We start from the raw sequence: 27747 nt of genomic DNA, 5'->3' as shown, positions 1-27747 counted from the left end.
AAGTGACTAAGCACAGCACCGACTTCCTGAACTCTTATGCACAAATGTATTCCTGACTTGCTTATTTTTTTTCTTTTTTCTTGGGCATGTGGCATGCAGGATCTTAGTTCTCCAACTAGGGACTGAACCCGTGCTCCCTTCAGTGAAAGCCTGGAGTCTTAACCACTAGACTGCCAGGGAATTCCCATAACTTGCTTATTTTTTAAATTGTAGTCATGAACAAATTGTCTTACAAGTATGAGTCTTGCCAGTGACCTGGACATTTTGTGGAGAACAAAAGCAACAATGATACTTACTTATTACCTAGTGTGATTTGTTACATCCAAAATATATTCAAGAGAGCATTAGGTTTAAGAGAGAAGAATGAGCTCCTTTTTGTTGATTAGGGCCCCTTATTGGTGAAGTTTGAGCTGAGTTTAACAAAAATATATTGAGAGAATAAAGAGAAAATATATTGGAGAATAAACAAAAATATATTGAGAGAATGAAGGTAGGGTGGGGATGGAAGAAAGGTTGCCATTAACAGTGGGAGCTTAATGAAAGTTGTGTGAGAATGAAACAGCATGGTGTGTTTTGTGAATACTAATTTGTTACTGCTTGAGCAAAATTTTGTTGTTTTGAACTGCTCATGTTTAATTCAAGTACTCATTTAATGGTAATGGTTGAGGAATGGAGCAGGAGGATATATCCAGCTCACATGCTAATTCAGTAAACATGCTAATCAAAAGAGTGAGAAGAGAGCTGCTTTTTTCTTTTCCAATCTCAAAATTGATAGAATGCAAGTGGTAAGAGTGAATATTCTTGCCCAATTTTCAATCTTAGAGGGAAAACATTTAGTCCTTCCCTTTATGTTTATTGTAGGCTTTACATATAAACACAACTCTGTGCGACCCATAGACAGCAGCCCACCAGGCTCCCCTGTCCCTGGGATTCTCCAGGCAAGAACACTGGAGTGGGTTGCCATTTCCTTCTCCAGTGCATGAAAGTGAAAAGTGAAAGTGAAGTTGCTCAGTCGTGTCCGACTCTTAGTGACCCCATGGACTGCAGCCTACCAGGCTCCTCCATCCATGGGATTTTCCAGGCAAAGGTACTGAAGTGGGTTGCCATTGCCTTCTCCGTTTCTTCTTGAGGTGATCAATATTGTAACACTGATTCATTTTCAAATATTAAACTAATTCATGGAATAAACCCTCCTTGTTAATTTCTTTCATATATTCCTAAATTCTTTTTTAAAAAAGATTTATTTATTTACTTTTGGTTCTATTCTAGTGTAGATCAGTGAGAGTTCAATTACTGAATGAATGAACAGTTAAAATACAAAATCCCAAGGCAAAACTCTGAGATTGTGTGAACTATGAGACCTATATAAAGCAATAGTTAATAATCTGACTGGTAGAGACCCATCTCAGCCTAAGAATGTTAAAGTTTGAAACTAAGAAAGGGAAGGAAAAAAAAATCTCAACACAATATTTATATGTTTAATCCTAGGCAATAGGAAAAAATCCTGACTGGTAGAGACCATGAAATTCTATAATTCTATACAGCTTTAAAGAAGTCAATTCTATAATTACAACCAAATACACCTCAAAAACTGTACAGGCACAAGGCAGCATTTTCTATCATAGTCAGTTCGTTATTATGGATTATTTTCTTGTAGGCAGAGGATTCAAAATTCAGAATTGAAAATTCAAACTAAGATGAAAGACCTGTGATTCAAATTAGTCCCAGTTAGATCTTGGTATAATTGAATGATATCTTCTTTATTAAGTAATAAAGGTAGGAATATGTTAATTTATACATTCTGACCTAATGCTGAGCTTTCTTTGAGTTGTATCTAGAGTCTGCATTAGTTACTCACCTTCTTGCCGTTCATAAATATCTTATAGACATTAAATACAATTTTATGAAAGACAAAGTTTTTCAGGTTCCAGAATGTACTTTCCAGACAAAAAAGCAAAAGCAGATAAATTAAGCCCAAGGCAGCTGATGAAATCAAAAAGTTTGCAATCCCATGTTCTCCAAAGCTGTAGACATTGTTCTTCTTAACTAAGGGTGATAAAAGAGATAGCCTTACTTTAAAAACTTATGCAAAGTCTAGGATGACACCAAATATTAAGAAATATAGGAGAAAATGAATGTTAAGTTAGAATTAGAGAAGTATAGATATGAAAAATAAGCAATTGTCTTAACATTTTGTCTTTCTTATTTAATCTTTGCTGATATTTATGATTATTATAACAGTTCCCCCGCAAATGCTTTTTTTCTTTTTTTTTTTTAACCGGTTTTGATAGGCAACAACATTACTACATACTGAGTGAGTTTCAAAAGCTGAGTCTTTGTAAACAGAATTATCATGGATCTAGATGGTGATGATGATTGCACATTAGGAATGTACTCAGTACCACTGAAATGTATACTTTAAAATGTAAACTTTATGTTATGTGTATTTTATTACAACAAAATTAGTGTTTGTGCATACTGGCACAGAAAATGCAATTCTTATTAAAAAAAGAGTGATTGTATTATCTTCATATCTCAAAGATGCCTCCTATTTGCATATCTAGAATTTAGATGTTTGTGTTAGCTAATTTTCTGTGTAGTAAAATCAGGAAATATCAATTATTACCTATTTACGTCTAAACTTTGTTCTTTTCTTCCTCACAAGTGTTGCCACCAATACTCTTTTCCCACTTATAGAAGAAAATATCTTCTCACTTTGAAGGACTTTAAGGACAGTAGGCATGACCTACAATAATAGCTAAACATACCATAAATACCTTTATTTTGTTTGTTTTATTTAATTGCCAATAATTCTGTTGTTTTTTATTTTTGTGGGTTGTAGTTGACTCACTGGAAAAGACTCTGATGCTGGGAGGGATTGGGGGCAGGAGGAGAAGGGGACGACAGAGGATGAGATGGCTGGATGGCATCACTGACTTGATGGACGTGAGTCTGAGTGAACTCCGGGAGTTGCTGATGGACAGGAAGGCCTGGCGTGTTGCGATTCATGGGGTCGCAGAGTCGGACACGACTGAGCCACTGAACCGAACCGACTTATTTGTTTAGTAACTTTTGTAAACTGTTTTTGTAAAGGCTGTATTTTGTTATTTTTGATCACTGGAGTTTCTGTTCTGCTAACTTAGCTATTAGCTGCGATTTGATGGAAATATCCTGAAATGTTTGGAGCAAAACGCACACACACATAAACCAAACTTTTCCTATCCATTTTAGATTAGCTGTGAGTTGGGGCTCTCAAAATGGTTAACCAGTCCATGTACAATTTTTATTTAGTCCACACATCTTGCTTATGCAGGGCGTAAAGATCAGAGAGTTTATTCATAAAGTCTTATCAGGTTTCAGCCTTGAATCTGCATGTGGCACTCTGAATTATCCATTGCAAATGGGAGTTTTTGTAATTGATTAATCCCCTCACATTCAAGTCACTTTCCCCAGCCTCTTAACTTCTTAGGCTTTTCTTTCTTGCCACTTGCTTTCCGTTTCTTGTCACTTGCCCTAGGTGGCTGTGGTTAGCATATCCCTTTAAATGTTTTTGACAACGCTGCCCAGGAGGTTGCTCCAGCCCTCAGAAAGTTCCAAGAAGAGCTAAACAGTGCACCTCCTGAACTGATCCACTGGGTCATTGTCAGACGGATCTAAAAACATAACCACAATTCTTTGAGAACAGAAATTGTTCTTTGCCCCTTCTGGTGTAAGAAAACGCACCAGGAATGCAGATTACTATCATCACAGTTACTGCTGTTTGGCTGGAAAATGGGAAGGTAAGCAGGTAAGTTAAAACTCTACATTGCTTTCTTGGCAAAATTGAGCAGCTTCTTTCTTCATTTTCTACTTCCCTGCTTTTTGTAAGTTTTTGATTAAATTTCAGAGTTCCAGAGAATTGATTCTGACACCTTAATCTTTGTTTCAAGGGAGGGACAGATCCTTGGAGATACCTACTCTGTCACTTTCAGTTTCAAGTTATTTTTATATACTGATTTTTGGTTTTAATTCAGCAATCTAGCTAAAGTTTCTAAATATTCTAGTATTTTATCTGTAGAGTTTTAAATAGTTCATGCCATATATATAAAGAATTTCAAATATTACTTTATCTCAGTGTTCATACTTGAAAATTATTTAAAAATGTAACATCAAATGAGCTCTCAGGAACCTCCCACTTAACAAAGTAACCAAAACATTATTAATAGCTTCCTTCTAACTATGTTCTCCTTGATTTTACCCCTACTATCAATATTCCAGATATAATTGTCTTATTTCTTTGGAAATTTTCCAGAGACATGCATTTCTATAAATATTATGTTGTTGGTAATAGTCTGTTTATGAGGTTTATAAAAATAGCATCATGTTGTTTGTAGTCATCACAGCAAGGTTTAAAAAATATTCATTGTGTTTCTAAGATTTATTCATATTGTTGTTTGCAGCTGAAGTTCATACTTTTCCACTCCTCTATGATACTCCATTATATAGGGAGAAAAGCCTTAATTTATCATTACATTCTGCTGTTAATAGACATAAGCTATTTCCATTTCTTTTTGAAATTACAGATATTGCTGAAGAAAACATTTATTAAGGTTTTCCATCTTGGAGTAAAAATATTGGTAATTGGCATTTCAAGCTTGGTTAGTGCTAACACATTTTTCAAAGCAGTAAATTATTTTCACTCACAATATGTGCATATTTATTTCCATTTCTCTACATTGTAATGCTTCTTGACCTCAGACTTTAAAATTTTTGTTTAGTGATAGTTCATTGCGGTCCAAGTTTGTAGTTCTTTAATCACTAATGAGGTTTATGGTAACTCCATATAGGCCATTTTTGGACCATATTTTATTCTTTTTTTATTTCTGTGAAATTCTTCTTTATGTCTTTATTGTCCCATTTTATTCTAGATAGCATAATTTGTCTTAATTTATCATTCTTATTCCAGATAGTAATGCTTTGTTCATTATATATGTGTTATTTATATGTGTGTTAACAAATATATTTGCTTCTGAGGCTTTTATTTCTTTAGAATGCCTTTAAATTAACAGTTTTAAATTTTAATGTAGTCAAATTTATAAATCCTTTCTTTATAATTCAGGGATTTTTGTACTAGTTTTCTTATTTTGTACTTGATGTCATAAAACTATTTTAACATATTTTCTTATAAAATTCTTGAACTTTACCCTCTCTATTTCCACTTAGATTTTTTTGTGTGTGTCTGTACAGGCTTCAACAGTTCATGAACTGTGAACTTCCAGATGTTCAAGTTGGATTTAGAAAAGGCAGAGGAACCAGAGATCAAATTGCCAACATCCACTGGATTATCGAAAAAGCAAGTGAGTTCCAGAAAAATATCTACTTCTGCTTTATTGACTACGCCAAAGCCCTTGACTGTGTGGATCACAAGAAACTCTGGAAAATTCTTAAAGAGATTGGAATACCAGACCACCTTACCTGCCTCCTGAGAAACCAGTATGTAGGTCAAGAAGCAACAGTTAGAACTGGACATGGAACAACAGATTGGTTCCAAATTGGGAAAGGAGTATGTCAAGGCTGTATATTGTCACCCTACTTGTTTAACTTATATTCAGAGTACATCATGAGAAATGTTGGGCTGGATGAAACAGAAGCTGGAATCAAGATTGCCGGGAGAAATATCAATAATCTCAGATACACAGATGACACCATCCCTGTGGCAGAAAGTGAAGAACTAAAGAGCCTCTTGTTGAAAGTGAAAGAGGAGAGTGAAAAAGTTGGCTTAAGACTCAACATTCAAAAATCTAAGATCATGGCATTTGGTCCCATCATTTCATGGCACATAGATGGGGAAACAGTGGAAACAGTGTCAGACTTTATTTTGTTGGGCTCAAAATCACTGCAGATGGTGACTGCAGCCATGAAATTAAAAGACAATTGCTCCTTGGAAGAAAAGCTGTGATAAACCTAGACAGCATATTAAAAAGCAGACACATTACTTTGCCAACAAAGTTCCGTCTAGTCAAAGCTATGGTTTTTCCAGTGGTCATGTATGGATGTGAGAGTTGGACTATAAAGAAAGCTGAGCGCTGAAGAATTGATGCTTTTGAACTGTGGTGTTGGAGAAAACCCTTGGACTGCAAGGAGATCCAACGAGTCAATCCTGAAGGAAATCAGTCCTGAATATTCATCAGAAGGACTGATGCTGAAGCTGAAACTCCAATGCTTTGGCCACCTGATGCAATGAACCGACTCATTGGAAAAGACCCTGAGGCTGGGAAAGATTGAAGGCAGGAGGATAATGGAGGATGAGTTGGTTGGATGGTATCACCAACTTGATGGATATGAGTTTGAGTAAGCGAAGCCTGGTGTGCTGCAAACCATGGGGTCATAAAGAGTTGGACATGACTGAGCTACTGCACTGAACTGAACTGTACAGAATATGGATCCACCTGTTTTTCGCTTTTCTGGAAATACACTTACTGCTGCTGTTGCTGCTGCTAAGTCGCTTCAGTCGTGTCCGACTCTGTGCGACCCCACAGACGGCAGCCCACCAGGCTCCCCTGTCCCTGGGATTCTCCAGGCAAGAACACTGGAGTGGGTTGCCATTTCCTTCTCCAATGCATGAAAGTGAAAAGTAAAAAGTGAAAGTGAAGTCACTCAGTGGTATCCGACTCTTAGCGACCCCATGGACTGCAGCCTACCAGGCTCCTCCGTCCATGGGATTTTCCAGGCAAGAGTACTGGAGTGGGATGCCATTGCCTTCTCTGATACACTTACTAGCATTTATTAAATGGTGTATTTTTGCCCAATAATATATGATGCCATCTCCTTTATACATCAAAATTCCATATATGCCTTGGCATATTTGAGGGCTCCCTTTTAATCTAATTGTCCATTTACTTCTATCTCTATATGTCTTATAAGTCATTATGTTACAAATATTTACATTTCAAATCTTAAGGAATTAAACCAATACCTGAGAAGGCACCTATCAAGAAAATACCAAGTCTTGTTTTAAAAGTAAATTTTACTAAATATTGAGTAAAGAGATGTTTTACATAAGCTAGTCTGCTGAATAAAAAAACTAGAAAATACTCCACAGTTCACTATCTGTTACTAGTATAAACTCTATATACAGTGCAAACATGCACAGTATGAAAAAACAAAATAGCAGGTCAATCTTTCTCATAAACATGGATTAAAAAACTCATAGGACTATTCATCTACTTCAGTGATGAATAACCTTGCATTTTTAAAACTTATGGAAAAAAAAATAAAAGCTTATGGAAAACTCAATTTGAAATGATTAAAAACTGTCAAGTATTATAAGCTGGTACTTAAGATGCTTGTAAATATTATTTATGTTTTTAATTTTGTAAAATAAAGATTAAAAAACTCACATGAAATATTAACAAATGGAATAGATAGATACACAGACAATTGTGTTTATTTAAGGAATGCAAAGTGTTTAATATTTTAAAAATATCTTAATATAGTTGTATGGCTTCCCTCAAAGCTTAGTCGGTTAAGAATCTGCATGTGATGCAGAAGACCCAGGTTTGATTCCTAGGTTGGGAAGATCCCCTGGAGAAGGAAATGGCAACCCACTCCAGTATTCTTGCCTGGAGAATCCCATGGACAGAGGAGTCTGGTGAGCTACAGTTCATGGGGTCACAAGAGTTGGACATGACTTAGCCACTAAATCACCACCACCACCACCACCACATTGATACACTAATGGCCAAAGCCACATGGTGATCTCATATAGTCAAAAAACATATTTAAAATAAAATGCCTCATGCATAGCACTCTAACCTAAAAAAGGAACATAACAAATATTCAAGCATCATGGTCAACAGTGAAATTACTGAGGTGTAGAGCCAAGAAGTTGCAGAGCCAGGATTCAACTCAGGCCATATGACTCCAGGCCATCCTCTTACTATACTGCTTTTATATAAACATAATAGTAAATTAGTGAGAGATCAACAACACCAATTACAACAAGGGCTTCCTTGGTGGCTCAGTGGTAAAGAACATGATTGCTAAAGCAAGAAACACAGGTTCAGTCCCTGGATCAGGAAAATCCTCTGCAGAAGGAAATGGCAACTCACTCCATTACTCTTACCTGGGTAACACCATGGAGAGAGGAGTGTGGAGGGCTACAGTCTATGGGATCATAAAAGAGTCAGACAGGACTTAGTGACTTAACGAACAACAATAATGAGATCACCATGTTTATGGTCATAAAGAAAACCTTAATAAATAGCTCCAGTAGAGTTAAATGCCAAATACTGTGACCATATGCAATAAGACAAGTAAAGCAAAAGCAAATTAGAAACAGAATATCTGAAATTAACAAGTAGAAAACTTAAACCTTAAACCAAAATATTAAATTACATATAAATAACTTAATTATATATATATCTTGATACATATCTATATCAACCCACTACAGTATTCTTACCTGGAGAATCCTATGGACATAGGACCCCAAGCTACAGTCCATGAGGTCGCAAAGAGTTGGACAGAACTGAAGTGACTTAGGACTCGTATGCTCCAAACAAGCCTCCATTCTATTCTTTAAATATATAAGATCCTTCCCTGATTTGAGGCTTTTCTCTTGGTCTTCCATCTATGTGAAATATTATTCCTCTCATTCTTCACTGGTTAGATCAATCTCATTCTTTTAGTCATCTAATCACACTCTGCAGTAATGACCTCCGTAAGTATTCTATCTGAAGTGATGTAAGTTACTAATTACCTCATTTATTTCTCTTACTGTCTTACTTAAACTGTAACTATTGTGTCTATTTACTTACTTTCAAAATTTTTTCCCACTTGCCACAACTCACATTATAAACTCCATGAAACCAGGGACCTTGTCTATCTTCTATAGACAAGTGTAGGAAGTACAGCAGTCATAGAGTAAGAGTTCAAGAAAGAGAATACAGAAGGGATCAGGAAAAGTGATAATAAGTGGAATTATAGATATTTTCCTGCCACTAAATGAAGACAAGAGCCTTTGGGTTGAAATTGCTATAAAATGATAAACAGAATATAGAGGAGAAAAATCTAAGTCTAGACAGCTCATGGAAAAATTTCACAACACTAAGGATAACAATTTTTGGAAGACAGAAGTTTTTAGAGTAATAAAGAGGCTATCTGCAAAGAAATAAAAATCAGATTAACATGACTCCTCTTAACCAGTATAGTTTAACATCAGAAAATAAACTTAATACACCATAGTAAAAGAATAAATGACAAAATCCCCACATGATCTCAAAGGCACAGAAAAAGAATTTAATGTCATTCATTACCAAAATTGTCAATGAACTTGGAATAGAATGGAACTTCCTCAAACCAATAAAGAGGAACTATAAAAACACTCATAGCTAAAAATCATATTTAAGGGAGAATAACTGAATACCTTCCTCTTAAGCCTGGGAACAAGCAAAGGTGTTTACTGCCATGGCTACTATTCAGTACAGTACTGGAAATTCTAGTCAGTGAAATGAAATAAAAATGTTTAAGAAAAAAAGACTGTTCTATACATCAGTGTCTCTTTTGCTGTCTCGTTTACAGGGTTATGCAAAAAAGCAAAATGGCTGTCTGGGGAGGCCTTACAAATAGCTGTGAAAAGAAGAGAAGCAAAAAGCAAAGGAGAAAAGGAAAGATATAAGCATCTGAATGCAGAGTTCCAAAGAATAGCAAGAAGAGATAAGAAAGCCTTCTTCAGCGATCAATGCAAAGAAATAGAGGAAAACAACAGAATGGGAAAGACTAGGGATCTCTTCAAGAAAACTAGAGATACCAAGGGAACATTTCATGCAAAGATGGGCTCGATAAAGGACAGAAATGGTATGGACCTAACAGAAGCAGAAGATATTAAGAAGAGGTGGCAAGAATACACAGAACTGTACAAAAAAGATCTTCACGACCCAGATAATCACGATGGTGTGATCACTCACCTAGAGCCAGACATCCTGAAATGTGAAGTCAAGTGGGCCTTAGAAAGCATCACTACGAACAAAGCTAGTGGAGGTGATGGAATTCCAGTTGAGCTATTCCAAATCCTGAAAGATGATGCTGTGAAAGTGCTGCACTCAATATGCCAGCAAATTTGGAAAACTCAGCAGTGGCCACAGGACTGGAAAAGTTCAGTTTTCATTCCAATCCCAAAGAAAGGCAATGCCAAAGAATGCTCAAACTACCGCACAATTGCACTCATCTCACATGCTAGTAAAGTAATGCTCAAAATTCTCCAAGCCAGGCTTCAGCAATATGTGAACCATGAACTTCCTAATGTTCAAGCTGGTTTTAGAAAAGGCAGAGGAACCAGAGATCAAATTGCCATCTGCTGGATCATAGAAAAAGCAAGAGAGTTCCAGAAAAACATCTATTTCTGCTTTATTGACTATGCCAAAGCCTTTGACTGTGTGGATCACAATCAACTGTGGAAAATTCTGAAAGAGATGGAAATACCAGACTACCTGATCTGCCTCTTGAGAAATTTGTATGCAGGTCAGGAAGCAACAGTTAGAACTGGACATGGAACAGCAGACTGGTTCCAAATAGGAAAAGGAGTAACGTTAAGGCTGTATATTGTCACCCTGCTTATTTAACTTCTATGCAGAATACATCATGAGAAATGCTGGACTGGAAGAAACACAAACTGGAATCAAGATTGCCGGGAGAAATATCAATAACCTCAGATATGCAGATGACACCACCCTTATGGCAGAAAATGAAGAGGAACTCAAAAGCCTCTTGATGAAAGTGAAAGTGGAGAGTGAAAACGTTGGCTTAAAGCTCAACATTCAGAAAACAAAGATCATGGCATCTGGTCCCATCACTTCATGGGAAATAGATGGGGAAACAGTGGAAACAGTGTCAGACTTTATTTTTTGGGGCTCCAAAGTCACTGCAGATGGTGACTGCAGCCATGAAATTAAAAGACGCTTACTCCTTGGAAGGAAAGTTAAGACCAACCTAGATAGCATATTCAAAAGCAGAGACATTACTTTGCCAACAAAGGTCCGTCTAGTCAAGGCTATGGTTTTTCCTGTGGTCATGTATGGATGTGAGAGTTGGACTGTGAAGAAGGCTGAGTGAGGGAGAATTGATGCTTTTGAACTGTGGTGTTGGAGAAGACTCTTGAGGGTCGCTTGGACTGCAAGGAGATCCAACCAGTCCATTCTGAAGGAGGTCAGCTCTGGGATTTCTTTGGAAGGAACGATGCTAAAGCTGAAACTCCAGTATTTTGGCCACCTCATGAGAAGAGTTGACTCATTAGAAAAGACTCTGATGCTGGGAGGGATTGGGGGCAGGAGAAGAAGGGGACGACAGAGGATGAGATGGCTGGATGGCATCACTGACTCAACGGACGTGAGTCTGGGTGAACTCCAGGAGTAGGTGATGGACAGGGAGGCCTGGTGTGCTGCAGTTCATGGGGTCGCAAAGAGTTGGACATGACTGAGTGACTGAACTGAACTGATACAGGGTTATTGTTACCATCTTTCTAAATTCTATATATATGTGTTAGTATACTGTATTGGTGTTTTTCTTTCTGGCTTACTTCACTCTGTATAATAGGCTCCAGTTTCATCCACCTCATTAGAACTGATTCAAATGTATTCTTTTTAATGGCTGAGTAATACTCCATTGTGTATATGTACCACAGCTTTCTTATCCATTCATCTGCTGACGGACATCCAGGTTGCTTCCATGTCCTGGCTATTATAAACAGTGCTGCGATGAATATTGGGGTACACGTGTCTCTTTCAATTCTGGTTTCCTCAGTGTGTATGCCCAGCAGTGGGATTGCTGGGTCATAAGGCAGTTCTATTCCCAGTTTTTTAAGGAATCTCCACACTGTTCTCCATAGTGGCTGTACTAGTTTGCATTCCCACCAACAGTGTAAGAGGGTTCCCTTTTCTCCACACCCTCTCCAGCATTTATTGCTTGTAGACTTTTGGATTGCAGCCATTCTGACTGACGTAAAATGGTACCTCATAGTGGTTTTGATCTGCATTTCTCTGATAATGAGTGATGTTGAGCATCTTTTCATGTGTTTGTTAGCCATCTGAAACGTGTATGATATCATATATGAAACGAGTCACCAGTCCAGGTTTGATGCACGATACTGGATGCTTGGGGCTGGTGCACTGGGATGACCCAGAGGGAGGGTACGGGGAGGGAGGAGGGATGAGGGTTCAGGATGGGGAACACGTGTATACCTGTGGTGGATTCATACTGATATATGGCAAAATCAATACAATATTTTAAAGTTAAAAAATAAAATAAAATTAAAAAATATGTTTAAGAAAAAAAGAAATCTTGATTTTGAAAAGAAGAGAATTCACAAACAACATAATATTGCAAATAGAAAATCTTAAGAAATCCACATAAAAACTATTGGAATGAATAAATGAGTTAAGTTCATAGGATAGAAGATCAAAAAATCATATAAGTTCATGGTATATAATATACAAAGAGTCACTGGATTTCTATACCTTAGCAATGAACAGAAGAAAATTAACATATCTCATTTTCAATAGTAGCAAAAACATCTTAGAAATAAATTTAGCAGAAAAATGCAATATCTGTAAACTGAAAGCTATACAACATTGCTGAGGGAAATGAAAGATCTAAATAAACAGACAGTCATTCCTTTTCATGGATTGTACGGCTCAATATTTTTAAGTTGACTCATTTTCCCAGATTGATTAGTAGTATCAATGCAATATCTACTCAAATTCCAGGAGTCTTTTTTCCCCCAGTAAATGACATGCCAATACCAGAAATTTGTAGAGAAACCCATAGGATCCACAAGAGCCAAAACAGTGTTAAAAAGGTCAAGGATGGGGACTTCCCTGGTGGTCTAGTGGTTGAGTCCACCTTCCAAAGCAAGGGACATGGGTTTGATCATGGTTGGGGAACTAAGATCCCACCTGCCATGGAGCAACTAAACCTATGTGCCTCAACTAGAGAGAAGCCTGTGCTCCACAACAAAGACCCTGCACGCTGCAACAGAAGATCCCACATGCCACAACTAAGACTCAATGCAGACAAAATAAATGGTTAAATTTAAAAAAGACCAAGGATGGAGGACTATATTTATCAATTTAAAACTTACTAAAATGCAAAAGTAACCAGAATAGTGTGATACTGGTATAGGATAGAAATACCAATCAAGGGAACAGAATTTATACTCCAGAAATAACTCAGGTGAATTCATTTTTAGTAAAAGTGTTAATTTGATGGGGAAATGATATCCTTTTTGACAAACTGTCCTGGGAAAAATCACGTTGTAACCTGAATATAGACATAGTCATGTAGAAGGCATGGAGAAAATCTTCTTGACCCTGGTTTAGGCAGACTTTTAAAATATGATATAAAAAAACACCATTGATAGAAGAAAATGTTGATAAACTGGATTCCATCAACATTTAAAACTTTCAAGCTTCAAAAGACACCATTAACAACTTATGTTGAAACAAATATCCATCAACTAATGAACAGATAAATAAATGTGGTATATCAATGCAATGGAATACTATTCAGCAACAATAAAGAATACTGAGATATGCTATAACCTGGATAAACCTCAAAAACAGTATCATAAATGAAAGAACAAAGGCACAAAATAATTCTAATGATATAAATTAATATATAATGATATAAATATATGAAATATTCAGAAATACCAGATATTTTCCAGCAGTAGGTTTATTAGTGGATGTTGGGTTGGACATGGAAATGAGGCTTGACTATAAATAGGCATGAGGGATCTTTTTCAGATGATGGAAATATACTAATATTAGACTGTGGTAATGATTGCACAACTTTATGAACTTTTTAAAAGGAATGAATATGAAATTAACAAAATCTGATGACTGGTAAGTAAATAATAGCTCAATAGAGGTGTTTTTAAAAAGCAGAGAGACAAATTTACAGTGCAAATATGATACAAACTAAAATGTGACATAATTTTTGTTATTCAGAAATTGTAAGAAAATATAATCAATTTGTCTTTGTTGTTGTTGTTCAGTAGCTAAGTCAAGTCTGACTCTTTGAGACTCCCTGGACTAGAGCATGCCAGGCTTCTGTCTTTCACTATCTCCTGGAGTTTGCTCAAACTCATGTTCATTGAGTCAATGATGTCATCCAACCATCTTATCCTCTATTGTCCCTTTCTCCTCCTGCCCTCAATCTTTCCCGGCATCAGGGTCTTTTCTAATGAGTTGGCCCCTCGCATTAGATGACAAAGCGTTGCAGTGTTGAGCTTCAGCATCAGTCCTTCTGATGAATATTCAGGGTTGATTTCCTTTAGGAGTGACTGGTTTGATCTCCTTGCAGTCCAAGAGACTGTCAAGAGTATTCTCTAGTGCCACAATTCGAAAACATCAGTTCTTTGGCCCTCAGCCTTCTTTATGGTCCAACTCTCACATCTATATATGATTACTGGAAAAACCATAGTTTTGGCCCTACAGACCTTTGTTGGCAAAGTGATGTCTCTACTTTTTAATACACTGTCTAGGTTTGCCATAGCTTTCCTTCCAAGGAGCATGCATCTTTTAATTTCATGACTGCAGTCACTGTCCACAGTGATTTTAATAATTATATTTAACCTTGCACTGATTTATTCAAATACCATTACATTTCCCTTTTTGTGGCTGCATATAAGTTATTTGGTTCCAGAACAAACTGCACACACACACACAGTAAACAAACTTACAAACAGGAAATATGCTAATTACTTCTCAATTTTTAGAGTAAATGGTAAATGGACTCATTATTTGTCAGTTCTTAGAATAAATCTGAAATATGAAATCAGCCCCAAATATGGAAAATTTAATATAATTTTTTCATTTTTTAAAATAAAAATTTTATAATTTTTATTATAAAAATATAATATAATTATTTTTTCCTGATTTTGATCTGGCTGTGCATTTACCTTTATCTTGATACTTAAAACCTAGAGTCCCAAGGAACTATTTAATTTTCAGTTTAAGTAAAGCACTCAGTTTCCTCATTATAAAATTGGGATAAGAGTAGTTAACTTGTAGGGTACTGAGAAGATTCAAGATAATATATGTAAAGCTACTTTCACATCATGGGTGAGTAGTAACTCATTCTAAGTTACATCTGGCAATGGCTTCATGAAATTTATTGTGGATTTTATTTTGAGGCTTCATTTCTCACCCCCCCCCACCCCCCACCACACACACAGTGAAAATAACTTTGGTACAGAAAAGCACTCAAATCAGCAAGTCTTACTGTCTCTGTTGAAAGAAGGACAGGTTTCTCTTTAATCTTCCACAATCCAGGCTTGAATGTGGAAATCTAGAAAGATTTTTAAGGACTTGGGGGAACTGCATATACTCACATGAATCACTGCAGTCCACATAGATGTTTTGAAATTGCTTGGCACAAAGTTTTTTTACCTCATAGTCATCAAAGAATTTGCTGATACTCATTGCAAAGTTGTAACTAGGAAGCACCATCAATATATTATTCATTAAGGTTTTTGTGAAATCAGGAATGTCATTATCTATGATTAAAAAGATGATAGATTAGCTTTCAGTTAGAAAGCAGTGACCCTCCCATAACAACAAACTTTCCCAAGATGATCAGAGGATTACCAGTCTAGCAGATCATCTTTGAGAAAACACTAGTTTCTAAGTCATGAAGCTTCTTCATCTTCATAGTTTGTAGTATGGATTTGTCAGTTACAGATTTTAAAAGTAGACTTTTGCTAACAGTATTTCCCTAGGGTCTGTCTTCCACCGTCTTAATGGGTGGGTCTGCTATTAAAATCCCTGCCTTGGCTTGGCCTTAGACATGCTCTTTGTTCCCTGTGCGGCCTGAAAAATGGAAAATCATGGAATTGTGAATATTACTTTGTTGTTGGCCTCTGTGTCCTGAAATTTCTTGAGAGATCAATGATGCGTTAAAAAGTTTGAATAATTTTTTGTCCAATATACATTGTTATTTTAACTAGGAGGGCAATTTGCCTTCCAGAATCCTCCATCCTTCTGGACGTGGCAGTCTCCACTGAATTTCTCATTGCCAAGTTCAATAGCCTCTTTGTCACATTTCTTTTATTTTTCACTTTGAACCAATACTCTACCCTTCTCCACTGTACTTTCTGCCCTGGGAGGATTATCTGTGTGGAATAAATCAAAGGACTTTTTTGCTCTCTGGCTCTTAGTTGGCCTAAGCAAGGCCCATAGCAGGCCCTGACTGGACAGAGGAAAGTTTCACTAGTATGTTCACTTTGTGAAAATTATCAAGTTGTACATTTATGGTCTCTGCACTTTTCTGAATGCAAGTTATATTTCAATAAAAAGTAAATATGAGAAATACATTCTTGAAGAGCTCTGTGCTTACAGTCCTCTGTAGGGTGAATATAATGATACAGTATGTTGCAATAGAATGTGGTTCCCTGACACCTTTGGGAATAATGAAATTCTACAAAGTAGAAGTCAGGTGGCAGAACTTAACTATTAGAAGCAAGGTAGGAACCATTACCACAATAAGTAACAGGGACAGTCCATAAAATCATACTCCAGGAGAAGAGTCTTCATTATTAGAAACTGGAATTTGTAAAACCCATATTAGCAGGGAGGGCTGAGTTGATTAATATAGTTCAAAATTCATGTTTATAGAGAAATTCAACAAAGGGATATTCTAGAAGCAAACAAAACAAATCTTATTGGTGATAGTCACCATGAGCAACAGCATGTCTTTAAATTTCATAATCCAAAAAGGGAGAACCTACTCCTGATACTCTTTTGAAATCAGAGAAACTGGTTTAATGATGACTACATTTGTTGCCTATTTAATTGTTTCCTTCTGAAAAACACTCATTAGGAGGTTCAAGATTATGTGCTTCATTAAATTAGGAGGAGTTATACCATAGCTCCTTCCACTCTCCAGTCTCACCACCTTGCTCCAAAGTGCTCTTAAGATGTTAAAACTGAAGGATCAAGTCTCAAGAGCATGGTGCGTGCACGGTGATCTTTCAAAGGACATAAAATTTGGCACAGGTGTGCTGTATTCTTTTAATCTTCTTTTATTTTTGTCATGAGGCTAGAATGATACTGAATCCATCGCCTTCAGAGGGCTTAGTGTCTGTCTCGTACTTTTGCCCGCTTTCTCTTTCCCTTCCCCTCTCTCTCAACCTCTGTTTCTCACATATATGTTCAATAACTATTTGCTGACTCCAAAGAGCACAAGTTTTCAGATTCCTGGAAAGTAAGTGTTTAGCAATTAATATTTTTATCCTCCAGCTCTTTCATCATCATTTATTTAATGCATTTCCTGGAGAAAGGAAAAATTGTGTGAAGTCCTTACCATAGAATTTCATTATGATGTGAGTGACGATACTGAAAACAGTTGAAAAGTAGTTAAAGAGGGTGAGCTTGATGTAGGCAGTAGTACTACTAGAAAACAGGAGGCTTCCAAGATACATGAGAGGAACAACAGACCAACCGTACAGCATAAAGATCATCACTGTGTCCAGAAAATGGAAATCTGCAACAAAGGCATCCAGTCCGCAGTATATGAACACTCCCTGAGACAGAGTGCAGAGGTAAAGAGCAAGGTGAAGGACACTGTATAACAAGCTGCCAAGCCAGAAAACTTAGAAAACAGCAAGCACTGCCTTCATTAGTGCATAGATTCATTACTTAAATAATTTTACCCATTAAAAATAAGCCTGAGGTGAGCTATCTCTTTTTCAATAGAGGACTTTCATGAACAGAATGACTGTATTTCCTTTTTTTTTTTTTTTTCCTTTTGGAAGAGCACCACTTTGTAGCACTCTCATGATTAAAATTAAATTAACTGTGTCTACAGTAAGCCCAACTCTGAATTTTCCCGGAAAAAAAGTGATCTAGTGCATGGATGATTTCTCTAAAGATTTTCTCGGGATGAAAACATGTGCACATATGCACTCTCATCCTACCACATTGCTCTGCTTGACGCCTCCCCCCTCCCAAATTGTATGTAACTATTTTATATTGTTAAGTTAATCATGTTCCCATTATGGCTTGCAATTGTAATTATCTTTTATTTTTTGTCTGGCTATTGATTGTAGAAACTGATAAACCTCTTTTACTATTGTGATTATGTAACTATTACTCACTTAATACCATTGTATGAATGGTCAACAGAAAAATAATAGAACTCTGTATCACCAAAACTAAGATCTACTAGAAAAACCTGTAATTACTTTTTAAAATCCAGATGCAAATCAGAATTATCTTTAAATTTTTTGAAAAATACAAAAGCTCAGGTATTGCTTTTTTTTCTCCAGAGCTCCAGATATGTTTCTAATGAGCAGTCATATTTAAAACCAACTGGACTATATGATGATCTTTTACTTTTATCTAGTTTGTTTTACTTTCTCTATTTCATATTCAGTGCTCCCATTTCATTTAGTTTATGTACTCCAGTTTCTCCATCTATCTCTTTTTTTTTTTGATGTTCTTTCTCAGCCTTTATCAAGTGTAGTAGAAAAGCTGTTGTATACATATATAAAAACATGTATAGCATATTACATTACAATCATAATATATAAATATATTTAAAAAAGATTTTCTCTATGGCTGCTGTAGTATTATCAATCTTTTTGCATCACACGTCACATTTAGACTGTGTCCTTTACATCTATCTCGGGAACTCAAGGACATCCTCTTTCAATCAGTTCTCGTTCCATTTGAGAATCAGACAGGGAAGCATAAATTTAAAGTGGGCAGATTAGGAAGATGGGAACCTCTAGAATTATTAAAGAAGATAATTTTCTAATAACCTATATGGTAATCGTTGATAACTATAATTTCTCTAAAGATAGCAAGTTTGGCCCTTTTAAGCAATTACAAAATTATTTAGCAGGGCCACTAGTAAACAGAAAGAATTGACTAGGAATAGCCACGTTACAACACTGTGATACTTTTGGAAGTAGTTTATACTTAATAATGTTTAAAGAAAATATATGAAAAGGATCAGCAATCTTGGGTGAAAACCAGCTTTAACTATAGTTGGTTTTCCCCTAATCCAAGTAAGAGAAGTAAAAAGAGTATAGTCAGCAGGAAACCACAGGTAACCTACAAGCAGCTTCATTCCAAGGTTTATAATGCTTGCTGCTGCTGCTGCTAAGTTGCTTCAGTCGTGTCTGACTCTATGCGACCTCATAGACCACAGCCCACCAGGCTCCCCGTCCCTGGGATTCTCCAGGCAAGAACACTGGAGTGGGTTGCCATTTCCTTCTCCAGTGCATAAAAGTGAAAAGTGAAAGTGAAGTCGCTCAGTTGTGCCTGACTCTTAGCGACCCCATGGACTGCAGCCTACCAGGCTCCTCCGTCCATGGGATTTTCAAGGCAAGAGTACTGGAGTGGGGGGACATCTTAAATTAGAACTATTCCAAAGAAAATTTAAATTTCTACTTGGAAATATGAAGACACACCCTACTTTTAGATAGAATCTGACCCAACATAGTAAGAAAGTAAATTCTCCCCAAATTATGTAAAAATAGCAACAGGATTTTAAAAAATTAGATAAGGTGATTTTACAGATTACATGTAAACAAACAAAACATATCAAGATAGCCAGGAAATTCTGCAGAAGAAGATTAATAAGGGAAGTGAGGAAGGTCAATCCATAAAAATAATTAAATATATTATAAAACTACCATAATTAAAACAGATTTGTAGTGGCATATTATAGACACATTAATGGAATATCATAAAGAATATAAAGTGAGAGTGAAAGTGAAAGTCGCTCAGTCCTGTGTCTGACTGTTTGCTACCTGATGGATTATACAGCCCATGGAATTCTCGAGGCCAGAATACTGGAGAGGGTAGCCTTTCCCTTTTCCAGGGGGTCTTCCCAACCTAGGGATTGAACCCAGAACTCCTGCATTGCAGGTGGGTGGATTCTTTACCAGCTGAGCCACAAGGGAAGCCTTAAGATACTTAATATTGTTTAATTATAGGACCTTGCCTCCTCTTGTTGGGTCCAAGGACAAATCCAGCTGGTGGCATTTTACAGAACCAGAGCAAAGTGAGGGAGTGTCTCATTTAAAACAACAAAGGGATAGCCAAGTTAGATAAATAAGCAAAGCTGAGAACCCATGGAGAACTTCATCTGAGAACAATGAAAGGGAATTTTGGGAGGGGGAGAGCAAGACAGAAAGAGAAGAGGAGAGAGAAAGACACACACACACACACACACACACATACAGAGAACAAGCACTACCAGGCAAAAGGATACAGAAGATATAAAGTGAAGTATGATGCTAAGACAGAGAGAACTGCAAATATGAGAGTAGAAATAAGTTTAAAGTACATTATTCAGGATGACTTTGAATATATAAATTACAGTACATTGAGCTAAGGCTATCCAGGGTTCTGAAATTGTACTAGCTGGGTGAAATTGGGTAAGTAAATTAGATCTCTGAATCTTAATTTCCTTGACTGTAAATATGGTGAATTAAAATCACTTCAGACTTGAATGTTTCTAGAATGACATAAGACACACACACACACAAACATATGGCAAATAACTTCTCATGAGCCATAAATGGCAATATTGCTATAAGTATAAATAATGGGTGGTCTTATTTATAGATCTATTAACCAGGAAATGACAGCTGAGTGTGCCAGTCAAGTTTAAAGAATCAGAGAAAGAATGGATCCTTGGCTGGAGATGAAAAGATACAGGGGTTTTTTCTTATTGATTTCAATACTGCATTACATAGAGGGGAGATAGTAAAGAGATTGTGCTTAGATCAACTCCCCTGTTCTTGTGGCAAAAGATGAGAATTGTGGCCCTCAAAAAGGATGGTGGTCTTCCCTAGTTATGCTAGTTGGCTAGTTAGCTGTGAGAAGAAACTGGCACTGACAACACCGGCCAGAGTCTTACGCTGTGACAAGAAAGTGCTGCTCTGCTCTTTCAACTTCGGGGCATCGCTGTACATGCTATTTGCTCACCGTTACCATCTATGCCTCAACTGTTCCAGCCTCTGGTCCCTGCTGAGGAGCTGTTATACCTGGTGGGATGCAGCTCTCCTTCATACCTAAGCCTAGGGCTCCAAACTGATCAAAAGTTTCTCCTTTTTCCTCAAAAAACTAATTTAACCTTTCCATGGCATGTATAGTTTGAATTAGGACTTGGTAGCTTATAAAGCGATGGCACCCCACTCCCACCTTCAGATATGCATACAAAGTAAAAGACATTGCCAAGTTCACTAATGAGAAAATCATTAAAGGACACTGTAACATCCTTACATGCTTGCTCTTTAGTCTCAATATCAAAAATTGGGTGTCTCAGTCACAGTTAGTTCTGCTTTGCAGATCTAGCCATTTTGGATTTGCGGCATGAATGGGAGACTGTGAATAGTAACAGAAAGCCTTGCTTAAGTCATGATTCTAAATTGTGTGCTACAGTCCAGTTTTACCAGAGAGCTCAGCATTGGGAATTAGTGGCAGTAACTTATCTGTATGATTAGTGAGGGACAAATTACAAGTAATAGCCCTTTTCCCTTTAGTTTTGGGCCTTGGGCATTATGCTGAGCAATTACATGGGAAGCCAATTCAAGAGAGACTTTTCAAAGACAAGTATTTTTTTCCAATTGAAAGAACATGAGGTAGTACATTTCCATAATGAGGTTTTCACAATATATTCTCTGGCATAATAAGCCAAAGTACTTTCAAATTTCTTTAAGTTTTATTTCAGGATACAATTAATTGAATAGAAATTTCCTGTGGGAGACATAAAAAAAATGAGCCTTTGTACAAATTCAGCTCACACTCACCAGTAGGAAGCAGCAGGCAATGGAGAAGTAGATGAGATCCCAGAGCAAAGCAGAGAGCCAATAAGTCAGTAAATAGACTCCACTCACAAACTGGATGTGCTTTGCGTTAGTGGCTCTCTCAGTCACTGTCTGAAGGCAAAAACTACCAATCACAACAGCCAGGCCAAAAGCCAAACATAATACTACTTGTGATCCATTTGTAGGCCTACGGAAAATGAAATAAAAAATGGAATAAATAATGAAATGAAAGTATAAAATGCTAATTTCAGTAGTTATTTTCAAATGTACATTGCCACTTAACAAGGGTATATATCAAGGCTCAATTGCAGTAAAAGGAAAGTCAATCATACATACACTATGTTAGAACCATAATGAGGGAGAGGTTGAGGCTTGTTGGAGACTTTAATGGAAGCATTGGTGCCAGAAAGTGACATGAAAAGAACATTGTCAAACACCGCTAGGGATGTTGCAGCAGAATGGTACGCCTCATTATTGAAAAAAATAGTAAATACTGTATTGTTTTTCTCAACCTCAATGGAAAATGCAGTCAGGGAGAAGTCACGATACTCTTTACTTTCCTTTATGTGTTTCATCACATTACCTAGAATAAAGAAAGAAATTGATTAGTCAGTATGTAATAAGTCTCCTACTACTTATGTCAAAGTGGAAAGACCAAAACTTTTCCCCATTGTCTCTTCCCTTTCCAATTCCCACAATGACTACTTCAAATCTCCTCAGGAATTCTGCACCATCAGTAATCCCTACTATAAGTTTACAACTTGAAAAAACAGTAAACTACTAAGAATTTCTTGCTCTGTTTTGTCTAAAACAAACATAGTTGGTTTTTTTTTTTTTCCAAAATTTTTTCGGTTCTTCTAGGTCATTTACATTTCCTCATACATTTGAGGATTGACTTGTCCATTTCAGCAAAAATGTCTGCTGAAATTTTGATAGGAACTGTGTTGACTGTATAGATCCATTTGGGGAAATTTTCTATCTTAATGATACTCAGTATTCCAATCCATGATATGGAATATCTCTTCATCAATCTAGAACTTTAATTTTCCTCAGTATTTATAACTTTCAGTGTACAAGTCTTGCAGCTCTTCTTACATTTATTTGTATGTACATTATTCTTTTTGATGCTGTTGTGAGTTTTGGTAATCTGTGTCCTCACCCCACCCCTTTAATCTTTCATCTAAGTTAGATTTAAAAAATTCCAGTCTGAAAAACCTTCTGATTGGATTGTTTAATGCATTTATATTTAATATAATTACTGATATTCTAGTATTTATAACTGACATTTTGCTTTGTGTTTTCTATATGTTTTATCTCCTTTTTGTTCTTCTATTATGCAAGTATGCATTTTGTGTTAAATATATATTTTATAGTGTACCAGTTGTTGGTATCAATAACGTATGGACCATTGTCAACAAAGTGATGTCACTGCTTTTTAATATGCTGTCTAGGTTTATCATAGCTTTCCTTCCAAGGAGCAAACGTCTTTTAATTTCAAGGCTGCAGTCACCATCCACAGTGACTTTGGAGCCCAAGAAAATAAAATATGTCACTGCTTCCACTTTTTCTGTTTTCTGTTTTACTATTTTACTTTTCCTATTTGCCGTGAAGTGATGAGAGAGATGCCATGATCATATTTTTTTTGAATGTTGGATTCAAACCAGTTTTTTTCACTGTTCTCTTTTACCCTCTTCAAGAGGTTCTTTAGCACCTCTCAATTTCTACCATAGAGTGGTATCATCTACATATCTGAGGTTGTTGATATTTCTCCTAGCAATCCTGATTCCAGCTTGTGATTCAGCCAGCTTGGTATTTCACATGGTGTTTTCTGTATAGAAGTAAATAAGCAGGGTGACAGTATACAGCCCTAACATACTCCTTTCCCAGTGTGAACCAGTCAGTTGTTCTATGTCTGGTTCTAACTGTTCCTTCTTGACCTGCATACAGGTTTCTTAGGAGACAGGTAAGGTGGTCTGGCTCTCCAATCTCTTTAAGAATTTTCCAAAGTTTGTTGTGATCCACAGTCAAAGGCTTTAGCATAGTCAATGAACCAGAAGTTGATGTTTTTCTAGAATTCCCTTGCTTTCTGTCTGATCGAACAAATGTTGGCAATTTGATCCCTGGTTCCTCTGCCATTTCTAAACCCAGCTTGTTCACCTGGAAGTTCTTGGTTCGTGTACTGCTGAAGCCTAGCTTAAAGGATTTTGAGCATTACCTTGGTCTCATGTGAGATGAGTGCAATTTTGTGGTAGTTTAAGCATTCTTTGACATTGTTCTTCTTTGGGATTGGAATGAAAGCTGATGGTTTCCAGTCCTATGGCCACTGCTGAGTTTTCTAAATTTGCTGACATATTGAGTGTAGCATTTCAACAGCATCATCTTTTAGGATTTGAAATAGCTCAGCTGGAATTCTATCACCTCCACTAACTTTGTAGTAATTCTTCCTAAGGCCCACTTGACTTCACACTCCAAGATACCTGGCTCTAGGGGAGTGACCACACCATCATGGTTATCTGGGTCATTAAGATCTTTTTTGTATAGTTCTTTTGTGTATTCTTGCCACCTCTTTTTAATCTCTTCTGCTTCTGTTGGATTCTTACCATTTCTGTCCTTTATCATGCCCATCTTTGCAAGAAATATTCCCTTGATGTCTCCAATTTTCTTGAAGAGATCTATAGTCTTTCCCATTCTGTTGTTTTCCTTTATTTCTTTGTATTGTTCATTTAAGAAAAACTTTTTATCTCTCCTTGCTATTCTCTGGAACTCTTCATTCAGTTGGGTTATTTTTCCCATTCTCCCTTGCCTTTCACTTCTCTTCTTTCCTTTCCTTGGCTATTTGTAAAGCCTCCTCAATCAACCATTTTGACTTCTTGCATTTCTTTTCCTTTGGGATGGTTTTGATCACTGCCTCATGTACAATGTTATGAACCTCCATCCATAGTTCTTCAGGCACTCTGTCTACCAGATCTAATCCCTTAAATCGAATTCACCTCCACTGTGTAATCACAATGAATTTGATTTAGGTCATACCTGAATGACTTAGTGGTTTTTCCTGCCTTCTTCAATTTAAGTCTGGATTTTGTAGTAAGAAGCTCATGGTCTGAGCCACAGTCAGCTATAGGTCTTATTGCTGACTGTACAGAGCACCTCCTACTTCCACTGCAATATGTTGTTTAGTGGTATTTGATTTTGAGCCTTCTGAAAAGAATATAAAATTTTAAGTAGTCTGTTTATTATTTTTTTCCAATTCAACACTCTACTTCTAATATTCATTCATGCTGTTTTGGGTAAATTTTATGTTTTTTTATTACTATATGATATGTTATCATGTGAATATATCAAAATTTAAAAATTTTCTTTTTAATGACCTTTTTTTAAATTAATATTATTTTCCTCCTTGGCTTTCAAGATTTCCTTTTGACTTTTACCAGTTAAATTATGTTGTGTTAGGTGTGATTATTTTTCAGTTTACCATACTTAGAATTCATTAAACGTCTTGGAGGTGAAGATTAATGTTTTCCATTATATTTGGGAAGTCTTCAGTCATTATTTCCTCAAATACTTTTCTGCCCTTTTATCCGTCTCTTTGCCGCCTGGTTCTCCCATTATGCCTGTGTTGGCATGCTTGATGTTGTTCTGTGTCTCAGAAGCTGTTCCTTTCCATCTTTCTGTTTCACAGATTGGATAACCTTTATTAACTATCTTCAATTTAGCAATTCGTTTTTCTGCCAATTCAAATCTATCATTGGGTCCCTCTGGTGAAATTTTCATTTCAGTTATGTTTTCCAACTACAGAATTTCCATTTGAAATTTTTATTTATATTTCTTCATTAAAATTCTCTTTATGGAGAGATGACGTTGCCATACATTCCTTTATTTTTTAAACATATTTCCTTTAGTTTGTTGAAAATATTTGTAATAGCTGATTTATAGTCTTGATGCTTTCAAAATGTGGTCCTGGAGAAGACTCTTGGGAATCTCTTGGACAGCAAGATCAAACCAGTCAGTCCTAAAGGAAATCAACTCTGAATATTCATTGGGAGGACTAATGCTGAAGCTCAAGCTCCAATATTTCAGCCACCTGATGCGACAGCCGACTCTTTGGAACAGACCCTGATACTGGGAAGGATTGAGGGCAGGAGAAGAAGGGGATGACAGAGGATGAGATGGTTGGATGGCATCATCAACTCAATGGACATGAGTTTGAGCAAACTCTCAGAGATAGTGAATGTCAGGGAAGCCTGGTATGCTGCAGTCCATGGGGTCTCAAAGAGTTAGACATGACTGACTGCACAACAAATAGTCTCTGAATACTAAGTTCAACATTTGCCTTTCCTCAAGTACATTATCCACTGGCTCTCTTTCCCCGGCATATGGGTACACTCTTCTGTTTCTATTTTAGTTTTCTGGGACTGTCAAAATAAAGTACCATAGCCTGGCTGACTTAGAAATGTGTTTTTTTACAGTTCTAGAGGCTAGAAGTCCAAGAACAAGGTGCTGGCAGGGTGAGTTTCTTCTGCGATCTCTCCCCTGGGGTCATAAATGGCTCTCTTGTCCTTGTGCTTTCACATGGTCTTTCCTCTATGTATATATATCTGTGTCCTTATTGGTTCTCAGCCTTTGGCTAAGATTGAGTTTAATTTCAGCCTCTTAAAAGGAGACCAATCACTGGATAAAGGTCTGCTCTAATAATTTCAGTTTAAATTAATTACTTCTTTTTTTTCCTTTAATATATACACATATATTATTTTCCATATTATTTTCCATTATAGGTTATTACAAGATATTGACTACAGTTGCTTGTGCTGTACAGTAAACATTCATTGCTGGTTGTGTATCTATTTTTTTTAAATTAGAAATCTACCTTTCTTTTCTTAGTAAGGCAAACAAGTGAAATCAAAATGTTAAATTTTTTAGCTAGGAAGAAATTCATGTTTTATAAAATACATATATTATATTATACATACTACATATATATGTATATCAGAGAAGGCAATGGCACCCCACTCCGGTACTCTTGCCTGGAAACTCCCATGGGTGTGTGTGTGTGTGTGTGTATATATATACAAGTATGCAAAAGCTTTTCTACTATGCTTGATAAAGGCATAAGAAAGGACATCAAAAAAAGAGACAAGAGATCAAGAAATTGGAAAACATAAATGAAATGAAATGGGAGCACTGAATATGAAATAGAAAAAGTGGAACAAGCTAGATGAAAGTAAAAGATAATCATATAGTCCAGTTTTTGTTATACATGGCTGCTCATTAGAAACACATCAGGATCTTTGGAGACAAAAGCAATATCTGGACATTTGTATTTTTCAAAAAATTCCAAGGTAATTCTGCTGTGCATCTGGATTTTAAAAAGTGATTACAGATTTTTCTATTAAAGTTTTTTTTGGTGATATACAATTCTATTATTTTCTATTGAACAATCATGATACAATTGTATTAAGTGAATAATATTAATAGTGACATAATCACAATAATAAAAGATGTTTATCAGCTTTCACAGTCAATAGCCAGACTAAAAAATACAAGATAATTATATTGAAAGCCATAATGGGAACATGATTAACCTAAAGATATAGAATAATTATATACAATTTGGGGGGTTAAGTAGAGTGATGTGGTATGTGCTAAGCTGCTTCATTGTGTCCAACTCTTAGCAACCCCATGGACTGCAGCCCACCAGGCTCCTCTGTCCATGGGATTCTCCAGACAAGAACACTGGAGTGGGTTGCCATTTCCTACTCCAGGGGATCTTCCTGACCCAGGGATCAAATCCATGTCTCTTATGCCTCCTGCAGTGGCAGGCGGGTTCTTTACAACTAGCACGACATTGGAAGCCCTAATTATCGATAAGTATCATCCTATTACACTTTTCTTAATTGTTTTGAGTTTATTTTGTGTAAGTTTTTTCCTTCTCT

At 36.5% G+C, this 27747-nt stretch overlaps 1 protein-coding gene across 1 annotated transcript in view; it reads right to left on the bottom strand.

Moving 5' to 3' along the window:
- Positions 1–27747, bottom strand: part of LOC109578125 (phospholipid-transporting ATPase ABCA3-like) — a 204253-nt gene that overhangs the window by 23079 nt on the left and 153427 nt on the right. Inside the window, exons 19-23 of the mRNA XM_070779778.1 lie at positions 22154–22400; positions 21800–22004; positions 17338–17557; positions 15368–15532; positions 1859–2046 (exon numbers count right to left, since the gene is read on the bottom strand). Of these exons, the coding sequence (XP_070635879.1) occupies positions 1859–2046; positions 15368–15532; positions 17338–17557; positions 21800–22004; positions 22154–22400 (1025 nt within the window). The remainder of the gene's footprint in view (positions 1–1858; positions 2047–15367; positions 15533–17337; positions 17558–21799; positions 22005–22153; positions 22401–27747) is intronic.

The sequence above is a fragment of the Bos indicus genome, chromosome 25, assembly GCF_029378745.1.
Source record: "Bos indicus isolate NIAB-ARS_2022 breed Sahiwal x Tharparkar chromosome 25, NIAB-ARS_B.indTharparkar_mat_pri_1.0, whole genome shotgun sequence".
Classification (NCBI taxonomy): Eukaryota; Metazoa; Chordata; class Mammalia; order Artiodactyla; family Bovidae; genus Bos; species Bos indicus.
Note: the sequence above shows the minus strand (reverse complement) of the source record. Positions and strands in the feature narration are given on the sequence as shown.